This window comes from Pungitius pungitius, chromosome 11 (genome assembly GCF_949316345.1).
Source record: "Pungitius pungitius chromosome 11, fPunPun2.1, whole genome shotgun sequence".
NCBI lineage: Eukaryota > Metazoa > Chordata > Actinopteri > Perciformes > Gasterosteidae > Pungitius > Pungitius pungitius.
This window is the reverse complement of record NC_084910.1, coordinates 20529687-20543990: the sequence shown is the minus strand read 5'-3', so window position 1 is coordinate 20543990 and position 14304 is coordinate 20529687. Positions and strand designations below refer to the sequence as shown.

General features: G+C 53.0%; 1 protein-coding gene across 1 annotated transcript in view; it reads left to right on the top strand.

Annotated features, from left to right (window-relative positions):
• Positions 1 to 13964, top strand: part of LOC119197981 (forkhead box protein O6-like) — an 18645-nt gene extending 4681 nt beyond the window's left edge. Inside the window, exon 2 of the mRNA XM_037454736.2 lies at positions 10011 to 13964. Within this exon, the coding sequence (XP_037310633.2) occupies positions 10011 to 11720 (1710 nt within the window). The 3' untranslated portion in view covers positions 11721 to 13964. The remainder of the gene's footprint in view (positions 1 to 10010) is intronic.
• The last annotated feature ends 340 nt before the right edge of the window (positions 13965 to 14304 follow it).

The following is a 14304-nucleotide window of genomic DNA, read 5'->3' as shown; positions in this document are numbered from 1 at the left end:
AAACGACTCCCGTAAACGTTTCACTGGGGCAAAAGAATACGCAGTGGACCTTATCGGTGTGGGATAAACGCTGGAGCCGTACACCTGGAACCTGGAGTAAGCAAATTAGGGGAGAATTAGCACTTGTGCTAACCCGGCTAGCTTTGTCAAAGCTTTTTGTTAAGTGGCAGGCCCGTCGATCTGGGAATGCAGCAGCACGGGTCAGAGAGGAATACAAGGACATCAGAAGGTCCAATCGCTCTGCAGAGAGGGAGGTGACGAAGGGAACGATGGAGGACATTGACATCTGGATGAGCCGAGGGGTGAAAGGTCAAAGGGAAAGCAGCTCGTGTCTAACTAACACAAACGGCGTTTCGTCTTGTCGGGTCCACGGAGCTCACTGCAGGGCGAGTGGAGAGAGACGAGGAGCTGAGGGAAAGGCTTAAGTGGGGGCTCCGCTCGAGAGATACGGGGAGGGTCAATCGGAGATGCAGAGGGGGGGGGCAGGGGGAGAAAATGACACACGGGGCGATTGCGTGACTGAGAGGAAAGTGCACCGCTGTGTGTGTAATGCTCTCAAGACGGATATTAAGACGTGATGCCCGACTCGCTGCCCCCCCCTCTCCCCCTCTCCCCCTCTCCCCCTCCCCCCCTCCCCCCCTCTCCTCCTCTCCTCCCCTCCACTCTGCTGCCTCTCCCCGTGCGTCCACTAATGATCCTCGCGTCCCGCCACACTGTCGGACTGACTGATTCCCGCTGACAGTCGCGCTCAGGCGGAAACGTCCCCCCCGACCCCCTTGCAGTAGTGCTGGGTCACAGACACACACACACACACACACACACACACACACACACACACACAGGTGTACCTCACATGTGTGTATCAGCTCATGCAACGCTGCTGACTGCTGTGTGTGTGTGTGTGTGTGTGTGGGGTCACATGACTCACGGCCCCTCACTTAACAGTAAATGGGCTTCCATCGGGCCGCGTCTGGCGTCTGAACATCGATGCAATCGGCGTTCAATAATCGTCCTTCAGTGTCTTTGGGTCCGTGAGCTTCAGGAATGAATTTGTAAAAGCGTGTGAAAATGAGAAGACGGGACACTTAAAGGTATTTGATGTTTTGACTTTACTGTAGATTTGGTTTGCAGGGAAATAGATCTGCAGATGATTCATCAACGTTGTAGATGAATCATCTGCAAGTTGTAGATGCTAAAAAACCAGAGGGTGATAAATGCAAAGAAGTGAAGCCCGTCTTCACCTCTTGAAGCGCAGTGAACGATGCCCCTCTAAAGGTTAATTCCCCTCTCAGAACCTCCACTGATGCCCGGAGTGTGTTGGCAGTCAAGGCAGGAAACGTGGGGGGTGGTGGGGGGGGGACGAGGGGGGGGAAGCAGCTTGTGATGCTGCACGTTTGCACGGCAGCATCCTTTTTGAGGTCTGCAGGTAAGAATGAGTTCTTTAGACTTAAAGGAAACGAAATGCTGCTCCTAAACTAACGACCAGCATCCAACTCATCAAACCACGAGTAAAACCTGCAGCTTCATGTCACATGACGCAACCCGCAGTCACGCATTGGCTTTAGCCGCAGCGACGCCATGGGCTTGGTCATTGCCACCAGGCCCCGTCCATTTTCCCGCCCTTAATCTCCCGTCCCGCCTGCCCAGAGAGGTTAGGATTTAGGTCATCTCACTCCTCTAATTAGATGTCTATGCACTTGGGCGTGTGCGTCTGCACGTGTGCGTCTGCACGTGTGCGTCTGCACGTGTGCGTCTGCGGCGGCTGGATGCTGTTGATCCGTCGGTGGCCTCTAAGGTCATGGCGAGGCCCGGTGAAGACGCGCTAACCCGGCGTGTTCCTGGCGTCGGTGCTGAGGGCGCTCGGTGCAGAATGCGTCTCGGGGGGGGGGGCTACAGAACAGGTCAGGTTCCACCATAAAAAATGCATGGGAGGCATTAACATTCCCAGAGAAGAGAGGGCACTTTGGCCTCTACACGCCGCTGGTTGAGATTCAGTTCAACCCGTCGCTGACATGTGACTCACCGTCTCTCTGTGGGAGCACGAGGCGTCACCTCGCTCCTCAGAGCCTTGTCCGTGTGCCCCGGGGGGGCCAAGAACAGTTTTAATGTGCTTTCTTTAAGGGGGTTATCTGTGTGTGTGGGGGGGGGGGGAGACGGCGTGAAAGAAAGGAAGAGTAGCGCCGGGCTTTTCTTAATTAGGTTTTCAGGAGGCTCTTAAAAGGTCAGGGCACGCCTCTGCTCCCCCCCCGCCCCCCACCTCCTCCTCCTTCTCCCTGCCTCACCTCACCCCGTTGCGATCCATCCAGTCATCAGCCCCCCCATCTGTGCACATTAGCCATTCATGAACACACTCATTAGGGTGGGAGTTTGAAGCGATTGTGTTCACTAGTCTGAGGCTGGAGCTGCCGATTAATATTTCAGCGTCTCCCGTCGAGGAGGGAGAGAGGGAGGGGGGGACAGAGAGGGAGGGAGGGGGGGAGAGAGGGAGAGAGAGGGAGAGAGAGAGCTTCACCCGTCCCCTTCCTCCCCCACAAGCCCAACAAACCTTGCTCCCCCCTAACTTACAGTGCGTTGCTCCTCTATTTCCATTTATTGCGCACACAATCATGATTTGGATACACATTTTTGCTCTCACACACACACAAGAGACCCAAACTCAAACTGACTTAATTGGGCTTTTTTTGTTTCAGGACACGGAGGGAGGGAGGGATGGGGGAGTTAGGAGCGGTAAATCCTTCCTTTTTTGTCCCCTTCATCTCCTCTTTCCTTCTCAGCCTTCCTCCTTTTCGTCAGAGCTCGGGTCGGTCGAGGCAGCTCCTTCCTTCCCTCCCTCCTTCCTTCCCTCCTTCCCTCCTTCCCTCCTTCCCTCCCTCCTTCCTTCCCTCCTTCCCTCCTTCCCCCCCTCCTTCAGTACTAAGGAGCCAACCAGCAGTGTGGGTTGTCAGACAATATGGACCAGGATTCTTTTGCAATGTGGAATATAAATGGTCTTTTAGCACTTTTGAGTGACACCTTTGACTTTCCTACAGCATTGAGAGGAAAACTGAAGCCAGGTTCTCTGGTTTTACGTTGAGGATTTAATCAAATTAATATTTCTCATCAGATTTCCAGGCGAAGGGGAGGCGGTTGTGTCCCTTTGAAAGAAGTTTGATAAGTTGTCAATTTAAGCATAACTTCAGGTGGAGTTTAAAGCCTTAATTCACAAATCTGATCCCTACCAAAGTGAATGAAGTGTCAGTGTCAACACTGCAGCTACAAGGAAACACACAATAAAGACCTCACAATCTGGTAAATCTGTGTTTTATCAGCCTCACATTTCAGTGTCTATAAGATTGTAGCTTCCACATTTCTTTTAGCAAACTGGTGCAATCTTTCTCTTATTTTTCTGATATTTTAAAAACAAAAACCAATCTGTGGGGATCTAAATCCAGTCCCCCCCCCCTTTAGAATAACCCTACTCTCTATATGGAGGGTGGGGAACAATGTGCTGTTTGTGTGTTTGGCTTGTTGTAACTGAAGGTCAAGGTCGGTCAGGAGGAGGCGCGGCTTCAGACAGAACCGCTTTCACACGGCCTTTAACGACCAAATAGTGTACCACTCCCCCCTCCCCTGCCCCCCCCCCCCACACACATTCAACACCCGGCCCTTTGTTCCCTATTTTCTGTTCTTCACCCACCTCTGTCTCACCCCCCCCACCTCCCACCCCAACGGATAAACTGAAACTTAACCCCCCGCCCCCCCCCCCCCCACACACACACACACACAAACAACCCCCCCCCTTTTCTCCTCCTGCGTGGAGGTGTGCGTCCGAGGGGCTTACTGGGAGTAAGTGGGAGTCTGCAGGCTGCTGCACGCTGACGGCTAATCAAGTTCCCTGCACCTCATAGTCCTATTAGACCGCTGCCCCCTACCTCTACCCACGTCACCCCCCCACCCCACCCCCCACCTCTTGCCTTTTTTTTTCCTCCTCCCCGAGGGAGAGCGTTGGCAGGGAGCAAGCCGGCTGCTATGGCAACAACAAGGAACCCTCCCTCTCCCACAGGTCTCCTTAGCAACTGGTAGCTTGGCATCGCGGTAATGAGCGTGCCCGGTGTGCCAGGCTGTGTGTGGCGTGTGACGGAGTGTGTGCATAGGTAGCTGTGTGTGTGTGCGTGTGTGTGTGTGTGTGTGTGTTCCTATCAGTTTGCTAATTTAGGTAAGAGTTAAGAATGTGTGATGACAGAGATACGTGGAGCCGCTTCATGGAGGCGGTCCAAAACAATTGTGAGTTGGGTTTTATTCAAATGGAAGCAAAGCTGCCACTTGACTGTGTGTGTGTGTGTGTGTGTGTGTGTGCGTGTGTGTGTGTGTGTGTGTGCTGCACATGTGTGCCTGAGTTTCTGTGTATTTGTGCATTATTTTTTCCCTTCCCTGTGATTGTGGTCATTCTTCTCTGCGCTGTGAAAGTGAAGCAATTAAATGGACGATCCAATGAATTTTGCATGGCTGCCTGTGAGTTTCCTGCTCTGCTGGAATTAAATTAAACGCTGAGAATGATGTTTATTAAAGTGTGATCAGAGCTGTGCACTGACCTTTAGAATGTGGGAAACGAGATTCTCATTGTTATCGATGAGATTACGTGGAGGACGATTCGTGGAAAAAAAAGCCAGAGTCTGCATTCATGCCGCCGTTGGCCGACAGCTTTTTGTACTCGGCCGAGGGAGGAATCAGTGTAATCGAATCCACACGGTGCCTGTTGGCTATTAAACACACACACACACACACACACACACACACACACACACACACACACACACACACACACCGGCGCTTACATAAATGCAGATGGACTTGGCGCACTTAACATGTAAATCTTGTAAAAAAGTGCCGCAAAAGCCTCTCCATAAACATGTTGGTCTCACAAACGCATGGCGAGCCCGGTGGAAAATGTTAGTTGGCGCCCTGGTGGAGGTGTGAAGTGCGAGCAGGCGGCCGGCCCCACAGGTGGCCCGGCCCCCAACACCTGTTGTGTGAATCCTCAGTGGGAGGGCGCAAGGTCCGCCTTCCTCGCAGGTCCCAAAGGAAGAAAAAAACCCGGCAGGGGCTCCTTTCGCTCTGAGGCTCCCCCCCCCCCCCCCCCGTTCTGCGCGTGGGCGTCAGCCGCGGTGCCCAGATTGTGTCCCCTTTGGCGCCCGCCGGAAACGCTCGCCTGCATCGGGGGGGCAGGCGGATTTTCCGATCCCCTGTCCGGCTCTCAGATGCTCCACTAATCTGTCCGCATGCTATTTTTACCCGGGCGCACGCTGCCGCCGCCGCCGATGCCAGCCCTTGCCCTGCATGGCGCCACGGGGGGGGGGGGGGGCACGGCTGATGACTCGCCAGAGATATGGATGCAATTAGTGCACAGTCAGGCAGGAATCCCCCCCACCCCCACCTCCATTACACCCCTCGGGCCACAGCCGCATCCTGATCGGAGGCCACGAGACTCGACCACACACTCGCTTTCCATTTAAGCCTTTTCATAAATGGCCCTCCTGCGGCGCTGTGGAATAATAGCGAGCACCTTTGAATGCTTGAATCACTCCGCTCTGCAAACTCAGTCTTTTGGAGTACAGTGGCAGCCGAGGCATTTGAATTGTACCTGTGCAGATCAGCCGTTCGCTGTGTAATGGTGCGGCTGTTGTTGAAAACGTCCTTCAGTTACTCTCACTCACTTTACAGTCTCCTGAAATGATTCCACAAGAAATCAGAGCCTGAAGTTTTTCAGTCTTTCCTGTCACAGGCATTTATTCAAGAAATCAAAAATGCTGCCAATTCCCAGAGACCCCACAGTGCTGCACTAGGACTCGCATTTCTTAACCCCATGTTTATTTCTTCTCCAACAAGGACCGGGATGTGCGTCGCATGCCAATGCAGTCGTGACCACTGCTTGTGGAGGCGATGGTGGCATGTGGCAGAGAAGCAACTGTTTCTCACCTCCTAATAAAAGAGCCTCCTTTTTAATCTTTTCAATTTGATTGCATTCCAAAAACAGACCAGTCTGCCCATCTGTCTCTCTTAAAGAAGCCTCCTAAAGGGATTTTAATCATCTGACTCTGGGCTTCTGAGGCAAATAGCTCCATATCTCTCTCTCTCTCTCTCTCTCTCTCTCTCTCTCACCATGTTCAATCTTCTCGCCTGTACTCACAGTCGTAGTCTCACTTGTCTTCTTTCACTCTCTGATACACCGTATCGTCTGAGCTGCATTGTGCCATATCTGTGCAGCCATTAGGCCCTTCAGTCCCTCTTCAAGTCCCCCTCAGACACGTGAAATCCCCCCAGCCCTGTCCCTATTAATCCACATGGCTCTAAATTCTTTATTTCCCTTCAAAGGGACGACGCCAGCCGTGACATCAATCATGGAAAGCGAATATTTAGCCGCCGCTAATTTCCACCAATAGCCTGCAGACGGGCTTAGCTGACAAAACTCATTCCTGTGCTGAACAAAACTGCCTGTGTAGAGACCTCCCCTCCCCCTCTGATCTGCCCCCCCCCCCCCCCCTGCCTTCTGCACGGGCAAAAACAGCATCACAATAAACACAGTTAGTGCTTCTGTTACTCCCCCTTGATTTAGGCTTATCCAATGAATGCGCGCCATAGAGGGATACCCTTTGACGATACATAATGGCTCCATTCTGCATGAAATGGTTTGGTAACACCAGTCGAGTGGCAAACGGCTTTTACTCGCTGCCACTACAAGAACAGCTGCTGTGTTCTTAGCCGGGGCGAGTGCGCCACGCCGCTTCACCCCTTGAGGTTGTTTGAGTCGGGTGAGTGGGTTTCTCTTCGCCGGTTCCCAGACCCCAGTCGCGGCCCTCAGTTCGTCACTCAGTTCTGTTTGAATGAGCCACAAGATGGGTCCTATAAACCGTTTGACCCGGTTTCCTCGCCCCCTCTGTGTGAGCATGTGTGTCGGTGTGTTAGCGGGGAAAAGCCCCTGAGCGGGCTCCGGTGGAGGGGGACGGGGTCTGTGGAGGGGGGGCATTTTGAGGGCATCCCTTTGTGTGACGTGGAGGGGCCCCTTGTGGTATGTCTGTATTCCCACCCTTTACCCCAGGCCCCCCCAACTCCCGCTGTACACCCCAGGACAGCTGCCGCCAGTACGCAACGCTAACGGAAACAGATTTGCTCAAATTGGGCGCCGTCAGCTGACTGACGGTCTGTGGACGGACGGCGGGCGGCTTATTGGGCACCGATATGCAGGTGGATTGAATAGTTAGTGAGGCCTTTATTTGGGCTGTCGATTCCCAACACTAGCATGAGATTCAGGAACCTAGTTTGGATCAACATGTATTGAGCAGTAACATATTTGACCAACACAAGAAAAGTCTCCTTCCTTGAGCCAGTTAAAAAAAGCCTCTAATCTGTGGACAAAGACGGCTTTCTCCCCATTGTCTAAATATCTAAATCAGCTATTGGGACTTTTAGGCCTTAATGAGAGTTGAACCTAATCTGATTGTGTTCCTGCATCCAATAGCACCTTGTTCACCTTAATTGACTTTGATTGGTCCATAAACTCTTTCCCTTATCCTCTTTTGCTTTATGTCCAATTTAACCCCTTTCAGCCTGATTGACTGGTGTTAGTGGGCTGGGGATAAGGAAAGATGTTCCTTCTTTTCAGCATCGTGGCAGCAGGCCGTGCGTCTCTCTGCATAAGCCACTGGTTCATTCATTATTTAGAGCCCTCACTACGAGGCACATTGTATTAAAGGGGTATGATTTGAATAGGAAGCAGCTTCCAGGACCCAGGCTGTGTGATGTGTGTGTTCCTCACTGTCATTGTATGTTTCTGTGGGCTTCATCCATCTGCCTCAGCAAGCCGGGGGGCTGAAAGAGAATTTCCATTTTATGAATATTTAATACATAATAAAGTTTTCAATTTTATTCTATGCAACCCCTTGAGGTAGAAACGTGGCAAAGCCGACCCTCAAGGACAGAGCACATTCGATGGCGGCGTCAGAACTGCGCTCAACACCAGAGCGTTGCCCGAGAAATCAGGGATAGTTTAACACTACATCCCATAACATCCTACGAGGGGTCTGTAGTGTCCCTATTTCCCACATCTCAAACTTCCCTTATGCCGTATTACTATTGGATCACGGTATATCCGGGCTGTGTTCGTGGCGACCTGGCATGGCTCCGCGTGAGACACCCAGCTGGGAGTGCCCCCGAATCAACTTGGGATTAGCCCAGGATTGTCTGGGATTACTGTGGGATGGAGGGGGATTAGCAGTGACTGCTTGTTTCGGGGGCGTGAGGGCCGTAGGCTGGCCAAATTGCCCCTGACTCAGACCGAGGCAACAGCAGGCGGACAGCACCACACCCACAGCGGAACCACCTGCAACCCGAGCTATTCTTAGATTCTAGAACACACACACACACACACACACAGGATGACAGAGAACAACATGTGGTGGAAAACTACACGACAGGAAGCAAGCGGCCAGTGATGACGATGCCATCGCTGGCCAGCCTCCAGATTCTCTCAAATCTCTCCAGCAGGTGGATTCATCAGATAAAGAGGGTTTGGGATGAGCACAAATCCCCTCCAAGTTCAACGGGCTGCTCTCCTCTCGTTGAGGGATAAATTGTGATTCCACGGGTCACACAGAGTCGTAGCATGAAGAGCTTCGGCTTTACAAGCGCACATATGTTTTAATTCGGGGCTGCGCGGGACCCGATGGGGATGGTTCAGAGCGGTGCGATAGGCGCGGGGCGCTGCCAGGGCGAGGCGGGTAGTTGGCGCTGGCACGTAGCGGAGCCGTCAGAAGCGGGGAGCGGGCGTCCCCCGCGGACCTGCACTGCTGAGATGAAAGACTGTTTAGTGTTGGAGCCGCAGCATCAAAACAGCCGCCTCCTCTTGCATCCTCCCCCCCCCATCCCCCACCCTCCCAACGTCTCTCCCTCCCTCAGTCTCTAGACTCCAACCACAATATGATATAGTCCTGCGGTTGCACGTTTACCCGGTTGCCATGGCTACCCAATGCCAGAGGTGTCACGGCGAGAAAACCCAGGGAGGCATTCACAGATCCCCTGAATTCTGCTCGCCTCCCGTTTATGTGCTCATGTGCAATTTGATTTATTTGTTTCCCTGCCGTGCAATTCAGTCTGAATACAAATAATCCACAACATAATGGAGATGGTGGAAGTGTGAGAACCATCGAAACATTCTATTGTCCCGGTGTATTCCTGAACCGCAGGAGGGGAGGAGGTTTTCATGTGATATTCTTCTGCGTGAACGTTGAAATGCCTCAAACACAACAAAGAGCAGAGCGGCAATGACAATGCACACCAGGAACCTGTGAGATAAATGAGAGTAAAATGAAAAGACAACCTATATGCCATGAATTACTGAGTCAGTGACTGTACATGCACATATAGAGAATAATAATAAAGTAATTGGTGACAAACTGTACAATTGGAGACACTCGGATTGAGAGGGGAAGTGGAAATCGACTGTTATGTGCAAAAAGAAGAACTAAGAAAACAAACAAAATGGGGAGCAGTTGAGAAGCAGAGATCGTGATGAAGACAGAACAAGGGAGGGAGATCGGCGGTGAAGGTAGATGTCGGAGGGGTGGGAAACATCTATTAGCCTGCCTTCCTCCCGGCTCAGTCTTCCAATACGTCCTCCCGTCGGAGCCAGGAGAGCGAGGGAGACGGCGCTGGCGCTAAGCCAGACTGGCAGCGACTTCAAAACGTACCGCGGCTCCTCCGTCAGCCCGGCAGGAAGCAGAAGTCGACGAGGACGGACGGGTGGAAATGAATGTGGGAGGATTGACGCACATGAGGGATGGTGTCTGGAGTCTCAGGTCCTTTCGGGTCGGCTGAAGCTCGGTCGGTTCGCTGTGCCGGCTGCCGCTGTCCTTCAAACGTGTTTCAATGTTCTTTACATTTTTCTCACTGTAGAACAGCAGTTTTGTACGAATTGGATGTGAACACGATTTATTGTGATCTTTCACTCACTAAGTGTCTTTGTCATCTCTCTGCAGAACTCCATTCGACACAACCTGTCCCTCCACACACGCTTCATCAGGGTGCAGAACGAGGGAACAGGGAAGAGCTCTTGGTGGATGCTGAACCCAGATGGAGGGAAAATGGGCAAGTCCCCCCGCCGGCGAGCAGTCTCCATGGACAACAGCACCAAATACCTGAAAAGCAAGGGCCGCGTCAGAGGCAAGAGGGTTGGCCGTCCCGGGACCGGAGCAGGGCCGGTTGTGGCTGGGCTCCAGGGTTCCCCCGACCGAAGCAGCCCGCCACGGAAAGGCCTCCCTGGAGCTGGAGGTGCATCTGGGATAGATGGAGAGTTTGATGCCTGGACGGACCTCCATTCCCGAGCCAGCTCATCAGCCTCCACCCTCAGCGGCCGTCTTTCCCCCATACTCGCCGAGGGAGAGCCGGAGGAACCCGAGGAGGGTGGCCTGTCCTGTTCCACCTCCCCCCACCTCTACCCCTCACCGACCAGTGCCCGGTCTCCCTCCAGGGGGGCGGGGAATCTCTGTCCTCCCCTTGAGCAGCTGCCCCAACTAGCTAACCTGACCGGCGCCATCAGCCTGGAGGAGCAGCTGGTGGAGGATAGCTACCATCACCACCACCCGCCGCAGCAGCAACACCAACAGCATCCGGCTGTTGGACGACACAAGCACCCGACCCCTGTGTACCACTACAGTTCTGGAGGGAAGGGGCAGAGTCCCTACGGGGCCGGCGCCTACGGGGCCACGGGCATGGGGATGCTGCGCCACCACTCCCCCATGCAGACCATTCAGGAGAACAAGCCGGCGAGTTTCTCTGGTACCATGCGGGCGTACTCCAGCACCAACGCCCTGCAGAGTCTGCTTACAGGCGGCCCGGCCAGGCAACAGTACTGTTCCAAGGACATGATGCTGGGGCAGGAGAGGGAAAGCCATCCCATGATGGGCCAGGCCAGTAATGGAGTGGGCTCCGGGCCTCACAGCCACCACCCGGGCCACCTCAACGGCCACAGCCACAACGGAACTCACAGTCACAGCTCGGCTCACGGCCACAATAGAACTCACAGCCATACAAGTGGTCATAATCACAACAGCGTCACCAACCACAGCTCACCTCTCAGCCTCGCTCACAACGGTCACAACCTCAGCCACAGCCATAGCAGCACGCCGCCGCGGGCCGTGGCCCTCATCCCGCGTGGCAACGGCAACCCGCTGCACGCCTACGGCCACAAAGCTCCCTACCTGTACAGCCCGCCATCGCATGCGCACCTCCCCGCCTCCACCACCCTCCCCCCCAACCCAGCAGGTATGCTCGGCATGCCCCAGGACTCGTGCCACGTGGCCGCTGCCCCACACCCCCGCCACAACCATTACCCCGATCCACAGCACCAGGGCATGGCCGACGGGCCGTACCACCACGGCCAGGGGATGGGCAATGGCAGCGTAGGTAGCAACTACCACGGCTACCACCACCCTCACCCCCACGAGAGACTACCAGCCGACCTGGACATCGACATGTTCCACGGCAGCTTGGACTGCGACGTGGAGTCCATCCTGCTCCATGACATCATGGACTCCGGGGAGGAGATGGACTTTAACTTCGACTGCTCCCTGGCCCAGGGGGTGGGCATGGGCATGGGGGTGGGCATGGGTGTGACCATGGGCATGGGGATGAGTGGTCTGACTGGACCGCAGCAAGGCCACAGCAACCAGAGCTGGGTGCCAGGCTGAAGTCTGGGACAGAACTTACCCCCCCCAGCCCCCCCCGCCCATGACACGCTGTGCTCAACTGTGACATTCCTGACTCGGCACAGAGACTTTAGGACCAACGCTCCCCTCCCGCTATGTTGTCTTCTTTTGCCCCCCCCCCCCCTGAGAGATGTAGTTCACGTCACATTGGTTTTTTCTCCTTATCAGCTGTACTGTGATGACAATCTCTCAGCTGTGCTGCCCGTCACTGCTTCTCACCGTCCAACGTGAGAACTTAACTCTCAATGCACTTTATGGCAAGTGGGTCCCGTCTCAGAGCAGCGGGGGCAGAGCTCGGCACGTCGCGTGAGGAAGCTGCAGAATGGGACGTAAACACAGGCTCCATTGATTAGGTCTTTTATTACATTACATGTCATTTAGCTGACGCTTTTATCCAAAGCGACTTACAATAAGTGCATCAAAGTCTTGGTATTGAATTCAAATTGAACCTTTTCTCACATCGTTTGGGACTAGAACCGTAGACCAATGCTGCTGAAAATCTGTTTTTCTGTTTGAACTCATCAGATCGTTTAGTTGTTTTCTTTTTTTATACCTCACATGCGTTTAGTCCTTGAGGCTCCTGGATGTAACGTCGTGTCATTGCCCTTTAGCCTTCAGTAAAGAATGCTGTCACTACACCGTTAAGTCGATTTAATCATCACTGGCGACATGCAATTTGGTGGATTAAAATGCTGCATCTCACCTGAGCCGCCAGCTTCCTCTCAATGACCATTTCTCACACGCAGCCATTAAGGTGTCCCGATTGAAATTCAGCATCTTGCTTTTAATCTCCAAAGTGATGCGGCGGCGATGCGTCATTATTGAGAATCTAACATGTTGTCCTCCCATCTCTCACCACCCCCCCCCCCCCCCCCCGGGCGACGTAATGCGCCGAGAAAGCAACGCGAGGCCGTGATTAACGTCGAGTCGCTCTGCCGTCCTGCTCTGAGAAGGACCAGCGTCCCCTCAGAGGGGAAGGAAGAACAAGCGCCTGTTGTGTCAGTGCGATCAATCAATGTGTGTGTGTGTGTGTGTGTGTGTGTGTGTGTGTGTGTGTGTGTGTGTGTGTGTGTGTGTGTGTGTGTACTCGTATTGTAAATCATCCCCAATGTCGGTATTTTGTATTTCCTTGTTTCCACGTTTTCAGTGCTTCAAATACTCAAATGGGTTTGATGGGACGTCATTAAGGAGAAAACAATCAGCTGATCCGAGAGCATGAGTCTATGTGGGTGGTTCTGCCCCCCCCCACACACCCTCAGCCCCCCCATCCACATCCACTTTTTGTGTGTATATTCTGTTGTCTTGTAGTTGTTGTTGTATTGTTGAAATTCTAAGGACCAACGAGGACACGTCTGAATTATCCACAGTCCGGGTGGTGACCTTCCTGTGTTCCACTACGGTGCCCCCCCCGCCCCCCCCCCCCCATCACACACACACACTCCCCTCAGCTGTGGGATTCTCCAGCTTGTTTCTCGCAGCCTTGAGAGAGGAAAACGACACCCGTATTCTCCAGTTCCCTGAAGGAGACTCCCTGCCCACAAAGGGAAATGATGGGGGGGTTAAGAGCAGGGCAGGGCGGGGGGCGGGGGCGGGGGGGTTTACAGCCAAAGGTCAAGCACAGCACAGACTATCGGACCCATTATCGGAGTAAATACCTTTATTTCAGGGCTTTTAGTCGCGCTGGTTCCAGATAATCTCCGTGAGGAAAATGCGAGGAATTTGGGCCTCACAGAGGCGTCACGTTGAAAGCTGCAGACGTGTAGTAACGCCCGGCTATTGGAAAGAGAGCTATATGATGTCTAATTTTCCTATATTTATTTATCAAAGAGATTGGTCTTTGTCACTCCTACATGTGGTAGTTGTTTGAGTCAACTCCTAACCCTTCTTTTCTCTGTTTTCTAAGATGTCTCTTTGCTCCTTTTACTGACTTTTATTTTGTACAAAATCTATATATTAAGAATACTGTAAAATAGTTTTTGAAATCTCGAAATAATATCAGTTTTGTTGTCTATTTCTTTTTTAAGAGAATGTATCTCATCATCTGGTGACTGGTAAATAAATGAAATATAAAAAAGGTGTTTTTTTATTAATGCAAAACAAGCTGATAGAACAAATCCACGTGCTTTGTTTGTTCATTTATTTCTTCATTATGTTGTTTTGTGCTTAACTTAAGCACAGTCAGACCACCATGTTTCACCTGAGCACTAAGCGGCAGCGTGGGAGGTGATGGAGTGGGCTGTATGAATGAAATATAGGGAAAGGGGGGGGGGGGGCACGTGCACATATGTCGGGGACAATCACGTGTGTGTGTGTGTATGTGTGTGTGTGTGTGTGTGTCATAAGGCTTGTTATGGCCCGTGAAGCGGTATCGGTTGGCCACAGCTGTCCTGGTCCCATTGGAGGTGTTTTCACAGGAGGAGCATGCAGCGACATACTGCCAGCCCCCCCCCCTCCCCCCGGGGGGCCCCCGCCTCTGCACACGTTCACACGCGCACGTTTGAAATTGCCACAAATTCACACAATTGCACGGCGGCGCGGTGCAGGAAGCATATGCACCAACACACAC